This window comes from Platalea leucorodia (assembly GCF_965183815.1).
Source record: "Platalea leucorodia genome assembly, chromosome: 15".
Lineage (NCBI taxonomy): Eukaryota > Metazoa > Chordata > Aves > Pelecaniformes > Threskiornithidae > Platalea > Platalea leucorodia.
The window spans coordinates 7769630-7795316 of NC_138837.1; the positions used below are offsets into that span (position 1 = coordinate 7769630).

General features: G+C 39.3%; 1 protein-coding gene across 11 annotated transcripts in view; it reads left to right on the forward strand.

Annotated features, from left to right (window-relative positions):
- Positions 1 to 188: 188 nt before the first annotated feature.
- CDK5RAP2 (CDK5 regulatory subunit associated protein 2) overlaps positions 189 to 25687 on the forward strand; it is an 83595-nt gene continuing 58096 nt past the window's right edge. For 2 of the 11 annotated variants that reach the window (XM_082327489.1, XM_082327484.1), the window contains exons 1-13: positions 189 to 419; positions 531 to 592; positions 2361 to 2428; positions 7053 to 7163; positions 8608 to 8684; positions 10012 to 10135; positions 12533 to 12684; positions 14709 to 14871; positions 16321 to 16374; positions 16799 to 16918; positions 17530 to 17622; positions 19365 to 19583; positions 25223 to 25393. In XM_082327489.1, the coding sequence (XP_082183615.1) occupies positions 367 to 419; positions 531 to 592; positions 2361 to 2428; positions 7053 to 7163; positions 8608 to 8684; positions 10012 to 10135; positions 12533 to 12684; positions 14709 to 14871; positions 16321 to 16374; positions 16799 to 16918; positions 17530 to 17622; positions 19365 to 19583; positions 25223 to 25393 (1467 nt within the window). In that variant the 5' untranslated portion in view covers positions 189 to 366. Of the gene's footprint in view, positions 420 to 530; positions 593 to 723; positions 806 to 2360; positions 2429 to 7052; positions 7164 to 8607; positions 8685 to 10011; positions 10136 to 12532; positions 12685 to 14708; positions 14872 to 16320; positions 16375 to 16798; positions 16919 to 17529; positions 17623 to 18752; positions 18909 to 19364; positions 19584 to 25222; positions 25394 to 25687 lie in introns of those variants that run through there. The other 9 variants (XM_082327482.1, XM_082327486.1, XM_082327485.1 and 6 more) reach the window with 8 other exon arrangements.

Genomic DNA, 25687 nt, shown 5'->3' on the forward strand with positions numbered 1-25687 from the left:
TGGCCTGCTTTCGAAAAGATGGCGGCTGGCGGGCGTCCCCGTTCCTTCCCTCATTCAAGATGGCGCCCCACGGCTTTCTCTCCCTTTGCCCAGCTGGCAGCCGCCATCGTCCCCCGCCCCACTCTGCCCTCAGCCAAGATGGCGCCTGCTCGCCCACCTTCAGCCGCCGCCCGCAGCAAACATGGCGGCTCCCCTCCAGTTGCCATCGTGCCCGCCTCGTACGCTCTTCCGCGGTGGCTTCAGCGGCTTCACCTCCGTCGACGCAAAGATGGCGGAAGCGATTGCGGGCGTTTGAATTCCAGCGGAGCCGCCAAAGCCGCGCACAAAGGAGCGGGAGCTCCGGCCGCCGGCGGGACCCGCCGCGCCATGGACTCGCTGCCGGGGGAGGACCCGACGCTGCCGGTGGCGTTTGAGGGCAGGTAGGCGGGCGGCGGCTGGCCCCGCGCCGCTGCGTGTGGCGGGGCCGGGCCTGCCGGCCCCGAGACCCCCCGGGCTTTCGGCTCCTCACTGGTGTCCTCCTCCTTCCCCAGCGTCTCCCCGCTGCCGGACGTCTCCCCCGGGGACCCCCAGCCCGGCCCGGCCGGCGGCGAAGGTAAGGGCGGATCGCGAGTGGGAGCCCCCCGCCCGGCCCCCGCGGCGCCGGCAGCCCGGCACGGAGCCTCCCCGCTGGCCGGGGGCCGAGCCCCCCCCGCCCCGGCCCTGCCGGCGGAGCGGCCCCGCCCGCCCGGGGCGCGGTGCTGCGTGCGGGTCTCGAAACCTGAGGGGAAAACCCCGTGCCTGAGGGAGAACGAGGCAGAAAATGTTTGTAAGTGGTGCAGCTTTTTGCAAGTTGTGTCTTCTTAAGACTATAAAACGCCAGTAACTGCTGCAATTACTGCTGTCCGCTCTGCTGCCTGTGGTCCTCATGGCTCCGAGCCTTGCATGAGGTGATCAGCGGGTTTGTGGAGCGCGGACTTAAAATACTTAAAACATCCAGCGAGGCAATGCTCCTGTTTCATCTTCTGCTTAGTTTTAGGGAAGCTGTATGCTGCGTATCGTTAGCTTTTCCAGTTCAGCTGTTCAGGGTTAGTTCCTGCCCGAAGACCTGATCTAGGCTCAGTATCTTAGCTTTAATCTACTCATGCGTTAAGAAGCTTTCCTATCTAGTTCCTGTTGAACAGAAGCTGTAATTCAGTATGTTTTTCTATATGATGACCATGTAACTCTGTTCATCTTCAGATGTGGGAGACTTGCTTGAAACACTTATTTTAAAGTAAAATGGCTGAATAGTATTATTTTGAAACCTTCTCTCTGTGTTGTTAACCGCTCCATGTTCTGTTCCGTAAATTTGAGGTGTATGTTTTTGATTTCTCGTTATGCATGCTTGTATCCAGCAACATAACTTGGCTGACTTCATTGTATAGATGAAGTAGGTAATTGAAACTAAGACAAATTAGATGGTTTACCAGGAAGATCTGTTTGCTCACGAAAGGAAGCAAATGTAAGAACCATACCAATGCTGCAAAGTAACGTTACTGTACTCTGCAAGTTCTCTAGGAAAGCTGTCTTGTGAAGTTAGTCAGAATGTCGAGATTTAAGATCCACTGACTGGTATTTTTTGGGTTATTTTAAAGACTGCTCTACAGAGTTGGATAACAATTTTGGAAGTACTTTAAATGAAATACTTTCTTTTAGTTATCATGAGAGTCAGTCTGAGTCCTCAGATAGCTCTTCTTTATATTTAAGATTATATAAGTGCTACATGTTTTATACAATCTCATTATTCTGATTAAAAGTTTACTCTTACAGATTTGAATGGACATAAGTTACGCAGTCCTGTTAAATGTGGCTGTTACAGGATGTGTGTGCAAACAGAAGTTTAAGTACATGTACGTTCAGGAGGGATGACATTTTAGGAACATAGATACTGGCCATTTCCTCTGTCCATGTTTTCCCTGAGTCTAAGGTGGAGCCTGTCCTGTGACCAGTAAGGTACTGAAAGGTTTGAACTGCTTTCTAATAGTTTAATAGGACTTTATTCTAATATGGGAGTCCTTTGTACTTGCTCTGAGGACTTATTCTTGAAAGGGCACCTCGCATAGCCTAATTTCAGTGTACATCTTGGTTTAAATGAGTGATGTTGGAATTTGGGAGCTTAAGCGATAGACAACTTACTGTGATCAGAAAGAAATCCAGATACTAACTACTTAGTAGCACTAACGCATAATGTAAACGAGGGGCAAAAAAAGGTCTCCCTCACTTTCCAAAAGGTGTTGTACTTTTATCATGTTTACATTAGTGTAGGCCTTTGCTGTTTCCAAATTGAAGCCTAGCTTAGAGATTCCACTGTCTGAACTTGTTCTGTCTTCTTAAATGTCTAGTGTTACCAGATGTGGCAGAAGATACAGTCTCACCAGCTAGAGCTCGGACCATGAAGGACTATGAAAATGTAAGCAGACTTTTAATATAAGACTCGGTGACAGATTTATGGCCAAGATATTCCTAACATGCTGGCTAAAGTGTTGAATCTCTGGGTCAGGTTCTTAGTTTGTGTCAATCAACACAGATCTGTTGGAGGTGTGACTAGCTGGCTATCTGTGCTTTGAATCTCCGTTTCTTAAGTACTGCCTTCAGAAACAGGCAAAAATTTGTTGTTGAGTTTAGCCAACTGCCGCTCTTAAATTGCGAGAGAAAAATTGGCACCCTTTCCTCAAAAGTTCATACAATCACCAGAAACATAAGAACTTGATTTGCAAGTCTGCAATTGATTTATTTCAGGGAAGCATCAAGTTTATTTTCGTTTAGACTAGTACAGGATTTGGCTTTTTAATTCCTTGACTGCTGTCTAATACCTTTTATACCTGTGTACGAGTGTGCTTGGAATACTTCTGTTGTAAAGGTGTAGAGTATCATTGTGACAGTTCTGTAGATAAAACGGGTTTTGGCACTTACTAGAATATAAAGGAAAACATTAGGCTTTTTTAACATATTAATTTTATTGGTTATTTAAATTGAATAAGCCAATTGTTTATAACTGCTGAATGATGATTTGGTTGGGATAGAGCTGTGTTGCAGGACAACGCCCCCGTAAAAAGTTTTAAATTGTTTAACTCAAGTTCTTACAATTGTGTGAAGGAACTGTAGAGGGGAAGGAATCAAAAATCTGAGATGACTGCTACAGATAAAGGCTGTGGCTTGCTATCGTTAGGATGTGTTCAAACGTCTGCAGTTTTTAGTGTGCTTCTGTTAACTGCTGTACCTTTTGTAAGCACTGTTATGTTTGAAATGAGTGTTTCTTCTAAACTCTTTCAGTTTCTTGTGCCCTTATATTCCTCTGAGGAGACAGCTATGCTCTTTACTCACAATGTAAAGCTGGTTTTGGGAAGCCTTGGTGAAGGACCTATTTCACTTTCTCTTTTGTTTTTGTGTATTGGCTGGGGTAGAAAGACACTGCCTTGGCGTTGGTATGGGCTTAAAATCTTACTGTGATATGTGCCAAAGACCTCACTCTAGAATATACATTCTGCAAGTGGTTTGTTATCTGCAGTGTTCGTTTGCGCGGGGGGGAAAAAAGTTGTAGAAGGGAGGAAAAAAATCTGTTGTTTGTTCTGTGTGATGTAGAGGAGAAAGGGCCGCCCCACAGACCTCTGGCTTCCTGGTGCGTACGGGCCCCTTCTGTTAAACTGAGCTGTAAAACTTCTCATAGGCTTTTATGGATGCCAACAGTATAATGAAGCTCAAAAATCCATTCAAGTAAAGGAAGAAGGATCCATTAAACACAATTAAAAACAGATATTTCTATAACTTCTGGTTTTGAGTCTTTAAGATTACTGGTAGCTAGAAGGCTAAACTTGAGAAAGAGAGCATTTACTTTCTTTGTCATTTTACTGTTTACCAAGCATCCAGTAGTAGCTGCATTCAGATGCGCTTTTGGACTGACATGGTAAGGCTGTGGTTATCCCGCTTTAAAACAAATCTGAATTAGCGGGTAAAGCTCCTGATATCTCCTGCTTGGAGGTGGTTTGTGTGTGTGTGTGTGTGTGTGTGTGTATATTACTGCATGAATTTGCTGATCTTTGAGGCTATGTTGTTTATATAGGATATGAGAAGGAAGTAATGGAAAGAGTGGGCTCCTTGTGTTGCAGCTCAGAGAGAACAGGATGGATGCAATGACCCTTGCATGGGCTAAAGGGTGGAGCCATGTAGAAAAGGTCCTTTTATGTGTAGACCTGGAGAAGATGCTGAGCTCGATAATATTAGCGATGTAAATTTTTTTAGTATTTATGGTGTGTCCCACTTTCTTGCAATATGGGGGAGGAACTGCCCTGTGATGGAAAATGTGATTGCATGGGCAAAGTGGAAGCCATCTTTAATTGAGGACGTCATTATGGTATATTAGATGTTCATGAATAGAAAGGGTGATTGGTATCAAGTCAGGGAACTAAGTAATAATATTTGTGGTGTTTTTTTTTTTTTTTTGTCTTGTCTCCCCAAACCCACTTAGAGTTTCGCTGTGTTGTAAAATGGCCTCTGTTGGTAAAAACCGTGTTGCGCTGTGAAACCACAGCCTCTGCTGGCAGATGGCATTTTGCATAAAAGTGGCTTTATGCAGACTTGGAAAGGACCTAAACTGAGCTGGGCAAGGGGTATTTGTTACCACGCTGTCTGTGGTGTGGAATGTTCTGTGTAGAGTGTGTTGCATTGTCCTGGTTTTTCAAGAAGTGTCTGCTATTTCTCTTCTTTCATTCCTTTTTTAAATACAGAAATCAAAATGCGTAAAGGAATTAAGACCGAGTCTTTAAGTGTATAAGTTGAGAGGATTGCCATTAAAATCCCTTTTCCAGTGTGAACTCGTTCACATTTTACATGTTGTCTTTTATTAAGCTATAACTTTTTAATGGTAGCTTGCCTGAATTAACTTTCCTCCGAGAAACTGAATGTCAGAGACAACATTTGTTTCACGTCTTGGTTTATGATTGCGTAGTCTGTTTGCCTTTTGAAAATAGTACCCTTAAGCTCTTCGGTTTAATTCTATTGTCACTGAAATACATGTGAGTAAAATTAAGGAATGCAGGGTTCTTTTGAAATTGTTTTTTCCTTTTGACTCAGAAATGTATTGCATATGTGAAGACTAGCTAGAAGTTGTTCAGCTGATACGTTTTCAGAGTAACTTTGGCACTTGGACTTTTTCTGAATGAACAGAGGCTGACTGTTAGGAATGATCTACTGACAGCTTAAAAAAAAAACAACCCAAAACCCAACAAAACAAACCAAATGCTATAAGGTCTGCACTCACTAGTTGAACATAGTGCTGAACTTGCCAGCAAGACATGCAGGATCTAGCCCAGTTCTGCAGCCTTGCTTCGTTTAAGAAATCTTTAATTTCTTTGCTTACTCTGAATAAGGATTTCAGTTTTGAGCAGTATTCTGCGTTGGGCTCTGTTACTTGAATTGAAGTACAAAGTTGCATTGTTTTCATACTTATATCTATTTGAATGTTCCAAAATAGTCATTCTAGTTCCTCAAGTACTCCGTGATGTTCATGAGGTATCGTGCTTTAAACAGTCAAGACTTGCATAGTTCAAGTTTATATCCACTACTGTTTGTGGTCATCCAATTGGAATTGTAGGAGGACAAAGATAAATGTACGTATTGCTACTGCTTCTAAAGACAGGCTTCTTCAGGATCTGTGAATGGGCCACAAAGTTTGTGTAGTCAAGCGTGTTTTCAGTTGCCTGGATGATATTTACTTTGTGAATAATGATGAGGCATCTTGCTGGGCAAAGATTATTAAACTGAAGAATTGTTTGCAGATGCAGGTTCTGAGTGCAGTTACAGAAAATAATCTTAGGTTTCACAAGCCAAATATTTTAAGAATTGCATTGCTAATAATTTTTACAAGTGGTACTATACTCTTCTGGAAAAGCCTACATAAATATTTTATTAGTAGCTCTGTAACATATTAGATTTCCTTTGGCTGAAAGCATCTGGCAGGGGACGCAAGTCTTATTTGAATGAATGTTTTATGCTTAGTCCCTTAAAAAAATTTAGAGGGAGACTCTTTTCTTTAATGAAACCATCAACTATGTTACTGCTTCTACTGGAAGGTTAAAAATCATAGTGCAATTCTTTGTGGAAAAAATTGCATATGAAATATGGGATGGGATAAAGGTTTTAGTGGTGTTCGATTGGGCTCACGTGCCTTGGGTGCTTGTGGCTTTTCTTCCCGTGAATAAGGCCACCATCCCAAGCTTTTGCCAAGAAAATACTTCTGTTTCAACATGACGTCTTGTGTTTTGTTCAAGTTCTATTTTATAGAAGAAAGAACTACTTAATATTTTCAGATTTAAAAAAACTCTCTTGGATTCTTTTTGTGTGAAGTCAGACAATGTTTTAGTACTGAAAGAAGGAATGCTCTAAGGAGCACTGTCTACATGACAGCATGTATTATAAATTTTTAAACAATACTATTTTATAATGGTTATTTGCTTAAGTGCTAGTGTCTGAGTTTTGCAAGGCTAAAAATAAACACAAGCTAAATGATAACATCTTGCCCAAACACACAAAGTTTATGTGTGTGCCAATGTGCCTGTATATTCTAAACAAAACAAACCCAAAAAACAAACCCCAAAACATTCAGAAGGGGTAGGCTGGAGTGGGATTTCTTCTTTTGTTAAGGTGAGGAATGGAGATGGGGGGGGAAAAAACGTTATGGCTGGGATGGGATGGTGGAAAAAAAAATATGTTCTGTGATACGTGCTGAAGCTGGAGAAGACAGAAGCCTGTTGAAGGGCTTGGAGTATTTGCAGCTGCCTGGGTGACACCATCTTGGAGGGAGGGATGTTTCGTTTTGACTTGGGTATCATATGTTGTTATTAACACCTCCACAATTTCAATATATGTGTGTGTGTGTGTATCACCCACACTTACATACATGTTTAACCATGTCCAGTGGGCTGAATTCTAATCTTGCGCTGTGGAGAGCAAAACCAAATGATAGTAGTTTTCACTCTTTATTTTACTTGGTTTGAAACACGTGACGTAATTTGCTCATTTTTCTTCTTATTTCACAGCAAATCACTGATCTGAAAAAAGAGAACTTCAACTTGAAGCTTCGTATATACTTTCTGGAGGAGCGAATGCAGCAGAAGTTTGATGGTCCCACTGAAGAAATATACAAAATCGTATGCATTTAGAATAACTTTAGAATCATATATCTTTTTGAAGAGTTTGTTTTGTGGAGAGGTTACTTGTTTTACTCAACTTTTGAGTCTTTTTTTATTGTTGGAAATTTTGGTACGATAACTTTATTTTATTCTGGCCTAATCCTTTTCAGTAATAACTAAATTAAAATGACCTTTATAAGGTGTGGAAAAATTAGTTTCAAATGCATGAGTGTCCGTAGTTATGGGACAGACTAAGAGATGCTGTGTTTCCAGTAAGTGGTTATGAATCTTCAGTAGTTGTTCTACTGAAATCATGCATTGAATGGGGAATAGAAGAAGCATCACGCTTCCCCTGAATTTGATATGTAGTTATTCTGCTTTCTACTATCGAGACGTTGAGTTTACCCCTCTATTCTTTCCTGGATTTATTAGATGTCAGTGCAGCTTCTTGGACATTGTTTGGGCACTCCAGCTCAAAGTTGCTTCCTTTGAAGCATGTAGATAAAGTTGTATTAGGGCTGTGTATAGCTTCTAGTTTTATTGCTCTAAATTGAAAGAATGCGTATTTGTACAGGATTCAGGAAATCTATTTGATTCCTCTGTCAGTTTGTAGAAAAAACCCCTGGTATCTTTTTAAGTTGGAAGAAGGATTTGAGCCAAGTGGTGTCTTGCATCCTCGTTTTTTCAGGTTTACGGATGATAGGAAGCATTTCTTATGACCTTTGGTGGTGCCTGCATTCTAGAAGGGAAAATAAGTCATTTTGATAACAGTAGCATGTTATTTATAACAGATACTTGCATCTGGTCCCTTTTCTGTAATAGGATGGAAACTTAAGTCTCTCTTGATGCTTGTCGCAGTAGTTAAGTACATTGATGTTTTGCTAGGTCATGGTTTCAACTAAATATTGTTGGCTGGTCTTCTGTCCTGGTCTTCTGCACTGGTGTCTTTCTTGTAATTGCTAATGTATTGAAATGGTATCTGTCAACTTGCAGGCCAAGTAGTTCTTTGTACAATGTGTGCTTATGTCATGAGTAGTTTTCTCAGGCTATAACAAAATAATTTTAAGATTATTAAAAATGCTGATAGTTGATACAATCAGGTTTTTATAACAAAATGAAAAGAAAATATCTCATAGCTCAAAGAAAAACCATGCATGGAAGCCCTAGAAACTCCCAAGGTGATCTGCACTACTCCTCATTATAGTAGTAAAGTGTGTGTTCGTGTGTGTAGGGGATTTGTCTTGCTTGAATATGATGGTCCTAAGTGCTTTTTGAGATTTCAGAAAGTCTTGAACCTTGCAAAATATGTCCTTTAAAAGCTAAGATGTCTCTATGCTGTTCTTAGCCCAATGATACTTTTATATTTGCTGCTACAAGCAAAAAGTGATCTACGTATTGCCAATCATTTTTGGGTAGGGTGACCTCTGAATTCTCTCCAGGCACTTTCATTCTTTTGTCCTAGAACATTGAGCTGAAAGTTGAGATAGAAAGTCTGAAGCGTGATCTGCAGGTGAGAGAGAAACTACTCATCAAAGCCTCGTAAGTACCAGTATCTTTCTCGATGTTTGTTACTTAGGATTTCCAAGATCTTGCTTCTATTAATTTTTTCTTGATGTTTTAGGAATATGAGGATCCCAAAGTAGTATTTTAAGGCCATTTATCTAGAAATTGCTTCATTCATTACAGAAATTACATGTGTGAATTATTAAATGCACAGTCACGTTAGTGTAGGTATACTGGATGGTGTGACTTGGATATTATCCTTCAATCTACTGTATTTTTCAGGCAAATAAATGACCCCCTAGTTGGGAATGGCTTAGCATTCCTGTTGTAGAAGTTAAGCTAAGAGCTTAATTGTCTGAACAGGTGAACTGTTTTACAGCACTGGATTGGGAAGACAGTACACAAGACACTTCTCAGTAAGGCGGAGAGAGCAGTTCAGAAGTAATCTAGAATGAATTTTGTGGTTTTTAATGTTATAAAAATGAATGCACTTAAAATTCCTGCTTTTCTTTTAAAACCTCTTTTGTAAATAAATATTACTTACTTAAAAATTACATGTGCTACATTGTCTTATGGCGTGAGCAAGGTGGAATGTGCTGTGGGGAGGGCTGACAATAGCCTGTTAAATTGCTTCCTTCTGGATGTCTGGTTCAAAACTAATCCGAGCTGGCAATGACTGATGGCTACTGACTGCTACATGGGCCTCAGTTTCCATGGAATTTTCTTTGTGTGGGCTGCCTCACATGGCATTGAGTTGTTACCAATTAGCCGCCTTTTGGTAGTTCAGAGAGGCCTAGTTTCAAGTAGATCCTGAGGACCAGATCAATTTTTGTTCGGTCTCTCCAGGTAGCTGTCAAAAGGTATTGCTGCGCTTTGAATGGAACCTTGCACAAGTTCATAACAGGAAGCAAAATTTAGGGTGAAATCATAAACAAGTGGTCGTCCTTTGTTTAGTAAGGAAACGCTAGCTGTTCTTTTCTTACAAGGTATTAACAATTACTGAAAAGGTAATGAGAAAGGTCTCAACAGCTGTGTATCTTCAGTTTATTCCAATGCTGCTTTCTGTAGAAAATACAACTCTACCAAAGGCTTGATACTGTGTTTGGAAGCTTTACAAATGCGAAGCTTTTTCATCGTACATATAAAGTGCTTGCATATCCACTGTGACAGGGCTTGTGTGTGGAACTCTCAGGCTATACCACCAAAATTGCTATATAGTGTGTAGATGTTTGTATTTAACCTTAAAGTGCCAAGCAGGCACAGATAAAGTGGAAGACGCTTGCTTGTGCGTCAGCCATTTGCACTTTAAATGTTTTCTGCTCTGATATGAAATGGGATTTCTGTCTATATTATGGTCTTTCAGTAAGGCAGTTGAAAGCTTGGCCCAGGGTGGTGATGCCGAAATACAGCGTGTGAAGGAAGAGGCACAGAAGAAGATGCAAGAAGTGGAAGAAATCCTGACTGGCAGAATAAACTTTCTGGAAGAGGTGAGTGGCCAAAACTGAAGGAATAGTTAGAAATCAGTACTGTCTTTGTACTATTGGCTGAGATTTGATACTGTGATCTACCTATATTTTCAAAATTGTTTCTGCTTTCCTGCAAAAATAACCAGTACAAAACTAGACAAAAAAAAAAAAAAGGAAAACAATGAAAGGGAAGGTATTTTTAGCTGCTCTTGAACTGTCAAATACGAGGATAGTAGTTCTTCAGGAAATTCGTGCCTATTGGTGGTGTTGAGGTACATTCAGCACAAACCTTTGATTCCTGAATTCCAGTGTGCAGAGGCTACGTTTTCAGAACTGCAGTCTCTGTTTAGAGGAAGAGGGGCTGGATTTTGAACACTTCTACTGATAAGGTGTCAGCTTCATAAATAGCTGAAACCACTCTGTAAGTGCTCCTGTCCCTTCTCGTCTTTATGGGGGACCTCAGTATTGCCATAGAGAAAGCCACAGAATCTCAGATTTGTATCTCTGCTCTTGTGTGGTCATTACAGGCTGAGAGCGGCCGCCTCCTCATGGAGGCTTGCGGGTAGGTGGGCGCTTCCCTCTGTTGTGCCAGCGTGCCTTACGCTCTGTTGTTAGATTGACCGTTGTCTGCCAAATGTTCATGGCTTCTGCTGTCACTATATCACCTTCTTGCATTCTCCTGTTCCACAGGGTTATTCTTAACAATGTCTTTTTTTAATTCCTTGCTGTCTGTGGTTGAGACAGTTTACTCCTATATTTATTGTTGAGCCATTGCTGGTATCTTTACAGGGGAATCGCTGCATATTTTCCTCATTTTGTAGTGTAAAGGCAAAAAAAAATTCTCTGTATGAATAACACGCTTCCTCAGAAGCAAGAAGTTCAGTTTCTTGTAAAGAACAAATTTGATATTGAGTGGTCTGTGCTGGAAATGTTTGTGTCAGGTTCTAGAAATGTATAAACTCCTGATTGGTTTGCATCATTGACTGTATACACTTCTCTGTAGGTGTGGGATTTTGTAGCTGTGTTTATGAAGGGGATAGGTGTCTGGTGCTCTTTCTGTAAGTAAATAGAAAGAGCACAAGTAGGTATATTCCAGTATTTGCTTTCCATCCCTAAAGAACGAATTGGTCATGGAAGATATTGGTAGCAATCTCCTGATGGTATTTTCCATCAGGATGATTTAGCAGTATTCATAAAGCAGTGAGCACCTTCAGGGAGGAGGAGCGGGGAATCTCCATTGCCTTTCTTCCAGTTTAGTGGAACTGGGATTTCTCAAAGCATTCTTTGTGCTATTAAGTAGGTAGAGAAGTTCCTAAATTACTTATTCTATACCAAAACAGCCGTCAGACTGGTATTTCCCAGATCTGACAGGCAGAATATTCTCATCTCATGGTGATACAGTATTTTCTGTAGCCTGAAGATAGCGTTGGCCTCCGACATTAATTTTATTGTGCTTATGAATGTGAACACTGCAGAGGAGTATTATCACTTGTTTACATAGCACCATATAATTATATAGATGCAGGTAACGCTAACAAAGATTAATTTCCTTCAGACCTTTGATTGGAAGATGAATGCTGGCAGAACAGTTTTTCAGGAGAGGGGGTGAGTGGTGAAGTCTAGTGGTGAAGGACTTTTTCTTCACCCTCTCCCAAAGAGATACGCTTTTTAGTATAGACTTGAAGGAGAGGGGAATTATTTTTTAGGCTACAAGGGTGCTTTTATTTCGTAGAAAGCAAAATTCAGTGAGCACAGCAGGGAAGCTTACAATATAAAAATAAAGATCTGAAACAAGGTTTATGTAGTGTATGACAAGTGTGGGTTTTTTTTGGTGTTCCCTGTCTCTATGTGTTGGGTCACTAGAGGAAGTTGACTTGAATCTCTGCGTGTTATCTCTGTTTCCATTGCTGTTCAAGAGAAAAATGGCTGGTTCATACTGTATCAGTTCTTGCAAAGTATTATAAATTATGTTGGGAAGAGTTCCAATTAGCTACAGTGAGCCTGTGAATATTAATTTCATATTTGATTGAATAAAAATGCCCTTCTTTAACCTCTTTAATTTAAGTGTAGCTATTTATTATGATAGTGGGAGGACAGTGGGACAAAGCCAAATTATAATAGCTAACTCTAAAGCCATAGCATAGGGGCACTTTTGTTTCCAGTTCTGCTATCAGTTAGGGTTTTCGTTTTATTTCTTTGAAACAAACTTCCCTTCTTTATGTACCACAGAAAATGGATTAATCTTGAAAATGCAGATGCAGAAGAGTTCAGAAGCGTTTGCAAAGCGCTTGAACTACTTGTTAAAAGTTGCTAAATTAAACATACCAACATATGTTTGGTAGAAGAAACTTCAGTATGTGAAAAAAATTATGAGCATTTCTTTCTTATAGGCATCAGGATTGTGTGTTTTAATTACAGAATCTTAAAGCTGCCCAAGAAGATGTGGAAAAAGCCATTGCAATGACAGAGAAGGAGAAAGCTCTGAGAATTGCTGCTGAGCAGAAACTTTCTTCAATTATGAATGCCCCTGCAAAGGATCTGGATATGATTACAGGAGCTGAGAAAGACAGGTCAGAAGTCTTGCCGGTGATGTTTCTAACCACTGGAATTCTTTACTGTTTAAAGTGTGAAGAGTTGACATGGATATAGGTTTCAATAGTTTGATCCTACCCTCAGATCCATGAGTGAGTGTTACTGGCCATCCTTCCTGTTCAGCTATTAGATGAACACAGCAAAGAATCAGTATGCATGTGACATGAGCATGTCCTGCTTTAAAGCATCTTTGTAACTTCGCTAGCTTACCTCCTGCTTGCTGCTTTCTTGAAACTGTCGCTGAATAGAACTTCTCTCTACCATTTGTGTTCACTCATTGCTTTCATGGTGTTTATGTGCTCTTCAGTCCCAGTGATGCATCTGTTGAGGCTGGTAAATCTAATGGGAAGAGAAGCATACTGTGTTTGAGCTTCATGGTTTTGATTGTGTTTGCAAAGCACTGGCTTTGTTTTGTTTGGCAGCTAGTTGGAAAGGTGTGCGAGGTGCTCAGTAACTTTAGGTGGGGAAAATGTGTAAACTCAAATCTCAATACTTTGGAGGATTTTTTTTTTTTTTTTAAGGTATGTAGGGTAAAAGCAAGCCTCCCACTAAAGCTTAGTTAGTTTGGGGATGTGATCCCGGAGTGGAGATCAAAAGATCATCATGATTCTTTATACTTTGGAGTATTCTTTCCTGTCTGTTTGTGACTGAACCCCGCGGGTAACTGCGCTGTGAGTAACTGCATAATTGGTCTACCCTGGTAACTGAAAGTTATGTTGGCTTGAGGCTTTCATGTCGTAGGTTTTAAATTATGGTAGGACTAAAGCAAGGCTGGCGGCGCTTTCCAGTTTTTGTAAAAGCACAGAGATTGAAAACTGCAATTCTGAAGTCTACAGTGGCATAAAATTCTGGAACTGTTCTAAGAGGTTTTGATACGGCAACTTGTGTGCCACCACAGTAATTATAACCTGGCTCTCAGGTTATCTCCCCCCTTTCCCCTTTCCCTTTCCTGTCTTCCTCTTTCTATCTGTTAGCCACCTGCGCCAATACAGTTGCTCTCCTGAGTGACTTGAGCTGGGAAGGAGTTATAAAACCAGTCCCTCTCGGAGGTACTTGAGTTGCCAGCTCTATAGCTTGTGTGAAAACAGTGCTTGAAGTGTGGAGACAAATCGTCAGGATTGGATCACTAAAGTGAAGGCTGTGGGGAGTATGACAAAGAAAGTATTCCCCCTGCCCCCCGCCGTGATCCAGTCTTAGCAGGACCTTCTGTAATTGCATGCTGGTAGATCAGTGTAAGTATTCACAGGACCAGAAAAACATAGTGCCAATGGAAGAAGAGAATATTTGGCTTCTTGAAGTGAATCAAATATTAACGTGCAATGCTTTTAAACTTGTCTGGAAGTAGCACATCTGGAATTCCTATTGTGTTAAAAAGATACTTTCACCATCTAGGCTACAAAATACTAAGAGAATCGCAGCTGGCATCTTATGCCAGAAAGTTTTCACATGTAACCCTTACGTCTGTCGGAAAACTCAAGCATTGTTGGTTTTATCAGTTGGAATACTGGAAGTGTCAAGATGTGTATTGACCAAAGAAGGTAGCACTGACCTAACTTTTTTTTTTTTGCTTATGTGAAACGAGAACCAGCTTAGGAGCAAATATAAATGAAACCAGGTACTTGAGGGACACTAATGATGGCACGTAAGGATATGGTGGTGTACGTGCAAAGAAGTGGAATAGATTGATAAGCTTTTTGTGTGTGCTATAAAGGACAATATAACTAAAATATTGAAGCTTAAGTGTTGACTTTTGAAATGGTACTGGAGGAAAGTAAGGATGAGCACTTTGCAGATAGCTCAACCCTGTTTTTTGCTTGCTTTAAAGTTACGGCACCTTTTCTGGTTTCTCTGGAGGGAGAAGGGGTTGTGAAAGTACTCTCAAGTTTTACAAGTATTGTCTGGAGTCTTCACCTAGGAAAGTTGTCTGCAAGATTTACTGCGATGACTGGAGAATTGGTGGTAGATGATGCAAGATTTAATATTAAAAATCTTATAATTTTAGACTTGTAGAGCAACTGAATCTGTCTTTGAAAAGTAAAGAAGCTATAATTCAACACCTTGAAGAGGAAGAGTCTCAGAGTGGATCTTATGATGGGAACTTGTCAGCAGAAAAAATCAGAGAACTTACCATTGCTTTGAGGCATGAAAAAGATAGTGAGATAGAGGTGAGGAAACTGACTGAACAGTTATATGTTATAAATCTCATGTGTTGTAGGATTTTAAATGTTTTGTGCACGACAGTATGTGAGTGACTTAAGCCAATTTTAAAAAATATTCTTCTCCACAGTTATTCTCTCCCTCCCTCCTCCATTTCCTTAACATTCATTGGTTATATTGTGGTTTGGTGGTCAATATTCATCCTTATTATCCGTGCTTACTATTCATTCAGTGAGAGGCCATGTTTTCCATTGACTTGATGCCTGTATTATAGATACTGTGCAATTGCTTTGCAGAAGTATACGTATAAAAATGCTAGATGTTAATAGATCCCTGACTAGGTGACATAACTATAGAAGTTAAAATTGTGACTTGAGAGTTTATTTTTGGGAAGTATCTCTACTGTATCTCTACATATCTACAGTATCTCTACTGTTACGGTCTGGAGAAAAAGCTGTGGTAAGGGAGGTAGGTGTAAAAAACCTCATGAAATGAAGTGAAAGTCTAGCCTTTAGCTTCCAAAAGGTGCTGAGAGTCAGTCTTTTATTTCACTTGGCTTTTAAACAGGAAGACAGGTATCCTGAAAGCTGAACTGTAGAAACAGGACTTCAGGCTTGTTGTGTTGTTCCCCCCCCGCCACTGATTATTCAAAAGAAGAAATTAAATCTGGCAGAATTAGGAAAGTAGTCATGGAGGCTGTCATGCTTCCGAGAAATTTTCTTCCCTTTTGTTTTGGAACTTAATATTGATCAGTAGCTCCACACTTTTTTTTTGTTTATGTCAAGAATAGACAAGAGAACCTTCTACGCCTGGACTGATTAGTGGAATTAAAAGTTTTCAGTTCTGGGTCTTCTTGCAATTAAATCAATATGCGTCAGGAAAAACTACCCTGGTTTCACAAGAGTATTTGTGTGTCAAGGTGAAAACAGGGTCATCTTTAATCATTTCATAGGAGGTAGACTGTATGATCATTTTGGGATGCAGTATTGGAGAAAAATCTGATGAATACCTTTGCACAGCTCTGTTTTTATATATGATTACTTTAAAAAAAAATTCTGTAACCTCTCCAAGGAAAAGTGCTAATTAAAATCTCCCTTGATAAAAGCATCTTGCTGACATAGAGAAATGTCACATAAAAATACATTTTTATTAACTCGGCAAGTACAGCTGTCCTGTCTCACGGAAGAACATGTTGTGTGTTTTTTTTGTGTGGTGTGTTGGTTTTTTTTTTTTCTTATTAGTTTGGACAGGCTCATACTGTGCCCAGGTAGATTTGTAGACTTCCAGGAAGCACCTGATTCAATGTGTTCCTGCCAAAAGGCGTGTATTAAGTTTTGTGGTTTCCCCTCCACCTCTCCCCAAGGTTTTTAAGCTCATTTTGTGTCATTTTAGTGAACGAGTTACATTTGTGTTCAGAATTAATTTACTTGACCGTAACAACTGTTTTGTTCTTATAGGCTATTAGAATGGAGCTCGAAAATGAGAGAAATTCCTTTGAAAAAAAAATTCAGGTAAGTTCTAGTTTGTGTTTGTTTCCTCGACCGCTTACAGTGCATGTTGGGATCCCTTCTGTTATGCATTCATAGATACAGAGAGGCCTTGACTCGAAAGGAAGCAGAGCAAGTCCTCTGGTAAATTCTCTTTTACGTTAGATGACAGGGAGGCTCACCTTGTTTTTGAAGCCATTTTCAATAAAGCTGATAGGCACGCTCATCAAATACTGAAGCTGATACTCACAGCCAGCCCACGAGATTAGGCTTCTTATACTATATTCCAGGCACATCTTTAAGATGATGGCTCGCATTTTGGGACTATGTTTTATGTTAGTAATCTGAGTAATAAGATATAAGAACTCTGAGAGAATGTACTTATTAATGTGCAGTTACAGTATCTCTTAGTGGGAAGTTAATGCAACTTTCACATAATCTAATTTAGTCACTTCAAGAAGAGCTACAAGAGAGAGAAAATGAGCTTGCTGTTGAAAAGAAGAATGGTTTGAAAAGGGATAAAACTATTCAAGGGCTAACTGTTGCATTAAAAGCAAAGGAAAAAGAGGTATGATGATTATGATCTTGCTGGTTTGTAGAACTATCGTTGGGAGAGGTGTGTGCGTTGTGTATGTGGCGGTGGTTGGCCATCTCCCTGTAGCCATTAGATTTCTAGTGGGTCCTTAATCGCTGCCGTCTTATCTGTAAGCAGTTCTGTTTATCGAGAGTTTTGGGTCTTGGACTGGAGAAGCGAGGAAAAAGATACTTAACTGATACTTTCTCCCTTAAGAACTTTGAGGAAAAATGTTTTCAGTTGCACACTGATTTTTATCAGCCCTGAGCACCACTTAAAAGGTATGAGAAGTATGTTATGTTGCTGAGTAAGTGGAGCTGTCATAAAGACAGCTAAAATAGAAGAGTTCAACATCAGCTGAAATTCAGATTTTGTGGAAGAATGGGAAATATTTAACTTGAGGTATAGGCAGTTGAGTGAGTGTTGTATAAGAACAAGAATTTCATTATACAAGATTTATTATGATGTATTTGGTGTCTTTGTTCTTTAAAGTATTTGTCTTGTGTAGTTGGATGAATGGATAATGAGATGGGATAGCTATTACTGAATCACCATCCCTTGGAAATAACTCTTTCTACATAGTGTTCATTTTACTTTACTTAAAGAATGAGGAGCTTGGTTCTGAAATTGAAGATCTAAATGCTTCGTTGGTTAAGGCAAGAGAGGCAACTCACAAAGCACACATCCAAAAATTCAAGGTAAGAAGCAAGCAATTAATGTGGCTTCCCCCATCCCTGCTCCTCCCTTCTCCATGATTCCACACAGCAGGTAGTGCTTTGTATCTTTGAAAGCAGAGGAATAGAAAGTAGTTTAAAATGTTTAAAAAGTTTAATTTTTCTTACTTTGAAAAAAATTTCCCAAATCAAATTATTTAAATGCTAGAGCATTAAAATGTCAGATTACTTACCTTGTTTCTTGAGTTTTTTTTCTTTTATAACAACTGAGAATTATTAAGGGAGAAATGTGTAAAAGCAAAATGAGTTAAAAGTAAAGACACAAATAGTTGTGGAGTTGAGATGATACTGAGCTTTCTTTGTTGACCTAAGAATGTTTTGGTTGTTCTTCCAAAAGTATGGTAACAGCACACTCTTCATGTTAGCAGAGTTGCACTGGGTATGAGACACTTGTTTGGATTTATTTATATAATAAATGTGATACCACTGTTTATAAAATAGTGGAGCATTGTTTGTGAAAATGTCATTTAGTAATGCTTTCATGTGTGTGGAGGAGAAAGGACTTTATGATGATCATTTATGTGTTATAAAGGTCTTAAAATGTAAAATGGGAGAAAGTAGGAACTTGATATTAAAATGGAAAACATTACAAAAGACATTATGTCGTCTAACTCATCTAAAACTATGTCTGTTGACACTAACTAATACTGATCAGAGGCAGTGATCAACCTTCCATCATGATGTTTGTCCATCCACTTGGTCTCTTAGCTCAGCAGGAATGGAAGAGGTTGATACGCTTGCCTCCAAAGTGCACACACCTAAAGCTTTTGTGACCGACTGTACTGTTTTTGGATTTCAGAGTCTAATGGAGTAGTAATGTTTAGTTCTCATAGAGCACCTCCATTCTTCAAAAGTCATTTATTTCACTTAAGCCCAAATTTTAAGTGTGCACTATTGAGAAAAGTATATCCTATTTCTTCTTTCGGTCACTTTGGTCTGTGTGTGAATCTATAGCTTAGGTTTGCTTTTTCATACCATGGAAGTCCTGCTTTGAAATATTACTCTAATTTTAACTCTTGATGAGAGCTTGATTATTTTTGAGAAGTCTAGGTTTAAAAAGTGTGCAACTAATCCCTCCTGTCCACAGAATCCATATTGCATGGTGGGTGACAGAGCAAGCCTTTCTCCTCATTACTCTGCTACTTAGCTACAAACTTGAGTTGAAGGCAGTTCTCTGTGAGTAGATCACACTGCATAACCCGCTACTCCTGTCATCTGTGTTGTGAACTCCAAGGAGGCCAGCTGTAACAGTATGTGATGGGAAGAACACCAATCAGACTTGCTATTTCATATTAAAAAAAATAAGCTGATGACTTGGTAACTACATGACCTGGTCTGGATTCAAACTGACCCAAAAGTAGAAAGCTTTATGTAATAAGAGCTTTGGGAACCAATAATAATAATAATATGGTCTCATTTGCACTATGGACTCCTTTGCAGGTCAACCTTTATCTAATTCTTAGTTATCTAAGACTTTGTTATCCTGCGCTGGATGTCGTTGAAAGCTGTGTTACATTAGTTGAGAATACTTTCAGTGTAACATTTTCCCTGTTGTGTGAGTAACTGTCATTTCACTGTATTTTTGCACCATAATTTTGAAGCACTGGAAAGAGGTGCGGGGGAGTGAGTTTGGATACAACAAAAGTAAAGACTTCCAGTCTCTACAAAATACCCTTCTAGAACTTGAATGCTGCATTGTGTTTCAGGGTGCTGAGGATTATCAAGCTCTCTTGATGGAAAAAGAGACCCTCTTAGCAGAGCTGCGTTCAGAAAACCTTACAAAGGATGCTGAGAATCGTAAACTACAAAGGAGGATTAAAAGGACCGATCAAGAGCTAAATGATTTGAATTTAGAAAGAGAGAAAATGGAGAAGGAGCTGGATGAAGCACAACTACAGAAGAGCAGAAGTGACAAAACCATTAATGTTATTATCACTTTTTTCCTTTATTTCATAAAGTTTAAAAATAATTTAGCGTTTCTAGCATGTCCTTTTCTAAGATTAAGTTTTTTAATTTGAATACTTTTTGGAAAGGTAAATGCATTTGCCTAAAGCCAATGTTCCAAGGAATGTGGCCAAGAAGATTGAGGAAAATTCAGGCACGTAGTCTGCACAGAAAAAGATTTTAAAATAAATATCATCTTGACAGTCTTAAGTCCTAGAAAAAATCCTTAGCCTTTATAAGTAATAAGTGGTTACTGTTGGTTTCAGTTTTTCTGCTGGGAGAGTCTGAACATGTACGACAGTGTACGTTTTATATTGCTGCTGTATTTGTCTTGTTACGTGTCTATACGTTATCTTAAATTTCACTACTTAAATTAAACTTAGTTCTAATGCAGAACAGGAGTAAGTAGCCAGTGGTTGCAACCTTAAGCCAAACTTCAGCTTGCTTTTTGCTATCATAGCAGGGTCACTGTAAAGACTGTATATTTAGTAATTTTTGCTTGTAACATTTCCAAAGCACAGGATTAGTTGATGACAGTTGAACATGAAAATGTTGTGCTGTATTTGTTCATTAATTTTACTTGCATCATATGCTGTTTAGGGTTTTTTACCTTGCTGTAGGCGTTTAGATAAGCACTTCTGTTTCCAACACGCACAGCTCATGCAACAAAGTGAATGATCAGGTTTCTTCTTTTCTTCCTTTGAAAAAGGGATGCAACTTCTGCTGAGCGTTTGGCTAACAGATAATTCCCACCTGTATGTCGCCACGTGGAGTTTTCTAAATTCTCGCCTAGAGTCCTGCCTGCATGCAGAGGCTGGTCCCCTTCAGTTAGGGATTAGTCTGCTGCTATATTAAACTACATAAAAGATTAAATGAGCTTGTATTTATTCAGTGGATGTTTTGGTTCAACTGTTAAATAAGAACCTTAGCGCAGGTATACGTGGCAGTTGCTGTCCCTGCAATATCACTTAAAGCCGGTAGAGGGATCTCTTTACCCACAAACAAATAAGTGCTCGCCCTCTCCTGCCCCCAATTTAACTCGCATTTTCGGCTGGTTGTCAACCGCGGTTAGGCTGCTGTCACAAAGTCTCTATCTTTGGTGTGCTTTGAAATTTCTTCAGGGGGTTGAGGTTAAGGAGGGAAAGAACAGATCGCTCCTGTCAGTAAAACAGCCACAAAGAACATATTTTATTGATTTAAAGTATTTTATATTTAACTATCTTCGCTATTCAGAACTTTTTTCGTCTTTCAAGGGAGCTAGAATATAACTCGGTATAGGAAAGACAGGAAAAATAGGACTGAGTAAGGAGTTGCCAGGGGATTCAAAGTTACTTGTATTACAGAAGCCTGTTTCATTCCATTATGTCCAAGTTTTTCATGTAAATGACTAGCTCCTTGGGGAAAAGCATTCCTGCCAAAAGATGAGCAGTCTTATAAAAATTATATCCCTAACCTATTTCCCACTCCTTGCAGAACAGCTGCTTCAATTTCAGAGCTGCTAGTACATTTGGATATAGCAACGCTGCCTGTGAAATGTTGCCCATTAAGTAGTAGATATGTGGGAGTAAAAAAATATGCTGTGATATTTTGCTCTTTGACAAATAGAAAACCACTTCAGTGATCTGATCCAAACTTTTTATGAGACAGCCTTAAAAATTCTGTTCTCTTTACGCTCCGAGATACCTATTTGTCAGTGTTTCTATTTTGTTAGAATAAAACTAGCAAGAATGTGCCTAAACTGTAGAAAATGCCCTCAACATCTGTAATGAACTGCTGTCTTAGCTCTTCACTCACTCACAGGGAAATTTTCAATGACTTTTCACATATTGTAATTGGGATAATCCCAATTTTTGCATATATTTATTTGAAAAAAAAAATCAAACAAACAACAAAAACCCAAACAAAAACCCCAAACAAACCAAAAATCTTAGAGATCCAGAAAAAGTACTTTTGCCCTGTTGTAAACCCAGTTATCCAGAGATGATTTGGGCATTACTGTTCTGGAATGGAAGAAGGTTAAACTAAATTAAGACTGCTACACGCCAGCTGATCATCCAAATCGGAGACTGTGGCCGATATTAGGAGTCTTCTGGTGCAATAGGTGTAGATGTTTGTGAGCGATGTCCCTGCCTCCGGGTGGGCGGGTGCCCTGGCTTTTGACTAGGTCAACGTTAAAAGCAAAAACTCTTCCACTTCCATACTTTCCAAAAGCTGCTGGTAAGCAGTAGTTCAGCATCACCTTAAGCTCTCTGAAACAAGAAACTTTGGGCCTATATTCTTACATACAATTGATGAGGAATAAACATCAACTCATCCGTAATGTTGTTTGTGTCCACTACGTTACTGTGTCTGTAACAGAGACCCAATGCTTCTTGATCGAAGACTTTGTTCAGATTTACATGATTAAACACTTAAAGTATCCGTTCTCTCTCCAGGCCTAAATGTAGACAATTAGAGTGTATTCACTAGGTATTCATATTTGATCAGTTGGTTGGGGAAATGCAGAATAACTCATTAGGCAGAATTTATTATTTAGTCCTCCTACCTGTAGTTTAGCCTGAGAGGGAGGTTTTGGAGCTTCAGGACTTAATTATTCACCAGCCTGTTTTCCATCTAACAAGGAGGGGGAGGCATCTGCTCCAGTCTTCTATATTATAGTGTTTCACATTCATTTTTCTTAGTTCAACTCTCATTAATCATAGGAAAGTCTCTTGGGGAAAAAGGTTGGCAGAGGGAATTGCAAAGTTTATGCTCCGAGAGCTGTAGGTACTATATTATCCTTGCAAGTCAATGTATAGAATCCAATAGATTTTCTCCCAGACAATTTGAGCGGTCAATGAGTTCAAGCAACCTGCTATAGTGATGGATAGTTTGGTGTGTTACCGAATTCTAGCTCATGCAAAGAAGATAATTTTCAGTTTCAACTCCGGCTTGTTTTGGGAAGGATTTAGGGAACTCTGGGGGCAGAAAGAGTAGAGGCAAAGTATCTGCAAATTGCAAGTCTCTCACAGGCTTTTTTACTTTTTCCACAATTGTATGCCTTGTCAATCCACCTCTTCCCATAAACCTAGCTATAATATTTTTGCTGCTTTAAAGGCAGAAGCATAGTTTCTGTACCTGACGAGTATTGTACCCCAAGACGACCGAGATTAGGTAATAGGGGGTGTAGTACTGTTATTGCAGCAGCGTCTTTTCCATCCATGCATGTCTGTCATCTTTTCTTCTTAAAGCTGGTTATGGTTTTCATAAAGCGAAGTCACAGAGTCTTGGTCACTTGAAGGTACAGGACAGGTCAAAAGTGTCCCTTTGATGTTTAATTACCTGACAGGAGATGTATTCACTTAAAGCCTCTCAGTGATGTCATAGGATCAAAACAATGTAAAAATAGAAAGCCAAGGAGGGAACTTTGCAATGCAGTGAAAATCATAACGCTGCCGTTGATCCTTTGCTTCCAGTTCACGTGCCGTACGTGAACAGGCTTAACGTGACCCGCCTGGAGAGCTCCCTAACGTGAAGCCAAAAGACTTGGCAGTTATCAGACCTTACACTACTTCCAAAAGACCTGTGCTACACCACAGTTTATATTTATAGTTAGTGGTTAGGAAGAAATAGAAACATATTTGAGAGTTTGTGTACATAGACAAAACTCGGACCTGATTCTGCAATTCTTCAGTTTTCTTAGTCAGGCAAGTCGTTCTTTTGGTCCTGACAAAATGAACTTTATTAGTTTGCAGAACTGAAGGTCTAAGCTTAATCATTCTTTGAAACTGAATAACATTTGAGGGTTTTTTTGGGGAGCTATTAGGGGTTTCTTAGCTGAATCCTGGTAATGAAGCTAAAATTAAGCAAGTAAACCAAAAGGCATTGTAAATGACAATTTGTATTTAATGGGCAAAATAAAGAGAAGTAAAACACTGAAGTAGTAAAATGATGTTAAGGATTTGATGTGAACCTGCATGAAGCAAGGTAATTAAGTCAAGAAAAGGACATAAAACAGTTTGTAAGGAGATGGCAATTAAAGTGTCACTAGTACTATTTCTTTATACTTAGAGTAAGAAACAAGTATTGAATTTTAAATCCTGGTGGAGGTAAATGTAAAGTTTATAGGTGACTACCATATGTGCAAACTATTTAAAGGGCTTATGATACTTCACAAATGGGCCCTTTTGGGGAATAAATGGAAAACATTTGTTTTAAGACGTAGGCTGTGATACCTGGTTCTTTGGGTCTGAAGAGACTTTTAGATAGTATAAAGTCTTCTGTAAGTTTTAATTGTTTAATTTTAGACAGCAGCTCCTTTGTTACAAGTTTCTACTACTTTTTTTTTCCACACCATCCCTGCAGTAAACGCTCTAGATCTTCTTGCAGAGTGAAAGCTTATAAAATGGGGCTAGTGTGTGCGCAAGCGGTGCCTCCTTCAGTGGGCAGTGTTGGCATTTCCAACAAAGCAGCAAAAAACTTGAAGTGACACAGACTGCGGTGGTGGGAGAGAAGGTGGAAAGACAGAGAAGCCGTGTTATGGATTTTTCTACTGCCCTGTGCTCTTGCATATTTTCCACTCTGTAACTGGGAACTGACTACTAATTACATGCTAATAATTTCACGTATATTTCCATCGATTTAGCGATTGTCACAGTTCATAGCAAAATGTAAGGAATAGGAATTGTTTGATGTTATTGCTTGGAACTCAAGGCTTTATCAGGTGGTCAGACTTTGAAACCCCATAGATAGCCACGGTTTTAGATGGTGGATTGTCAAGTGAAGTGGAACAGGATCTGTAGGAGCGCAGAGGAGAAAGCTGTAATTGTGGTGTGCGTCAAGCGTCTGACCTGCAAACTAGGAGGTACTGCTTTTTACACTGCAGTAGCCCATGGTGATCCTAACAGATCTCAGAGTCCTTTGGACTTGCTACTGCATAAACCTATTGAAAGAGATTGTTTCTGTGTTTTAGAAGCAAAATGGACAAGAAGCATACGTTTCTCTGATGGGAAACTAAGATGTGGAGATGATGCAACTAACGTTGGAGCTGCAGGAAGTAATTAACAGCCAGAATCACGATCAAGTTCTGTTCACGACTTCTAATCGCGAGACCGACCTGATTGGTCATTTGAAGTTTGTGCTCTTGTCAAAAGAAAATGTTTTAACATTTCTGGCCTTTTGTTTGATGCAAAAGTAACTAGTAATACAATGTTAGTGCAAGAATTTTCACGGTGTGATGAGAAAAAGAGCAAATGACAAACTGAATCACCCGTAACCAATTTTCTCCTATTTCTAGCAAGGGAGTAAATTGACTCAGAAGTGAGTGTTCATTCTGACAGCAACAACAGCTACGTGCACGATATTCCCAACAGCCTGGAGTCCAGTCATTGCGTATGAAAAGCATTTAAACAATAACAACCTAGATTTTTAGAAGGCAATACTGACACCTCATCTAAAAATTTTCTTTCTTTAATGGTGTTCATTGATGCCAAGAGAAAGATACCGACTTAAATACATTCTCCAGACTATTCAGTGATATGAGTAATTTAAAGCAATGAAAAGTTAAGCTAATAATGTGGGTTGTTAGTCTTAAACTTTTTTTAAAGTTGATTTGCTAAATATTCAGTTTCATTTTTTGTAGGACCTTAGAAATCAACTAGAGAAATTACACGGTGAAATGACTGAGAAAGAAAAAGCAGTTGAACATCATTACAATATTCTTTTGAGTGAAAGCAATCAGAAGTTGCAGAGCCAAGAGCTAGTTATCAAGCGGCTAACAGACAATGTCAATCAAAAGGATCTACTGCTTCAAGTAAGTAGACTTAAGTTGAAAGGAAAAATGGAAAGTTATCATTTGATTTTGTATGACAAATTATTACAAAATCACATTTGTAGTTAGAATTACTGTTGATTTTGATGATAATCCTTCACTTTTTATAATACTGTATTTGTAGAAGAGACATATAATTATAGAGTGTGTGGCATTCAACAAGATTTCTTGTTAGGGTTTTATGAAGCGTGTGGACAGAGGAGGAAGAAATACACAGAATTTTCACTGTTGTAGTAAGATACTTTAAAAGCTCTGAAGTGCCTATGATTTTCAGTT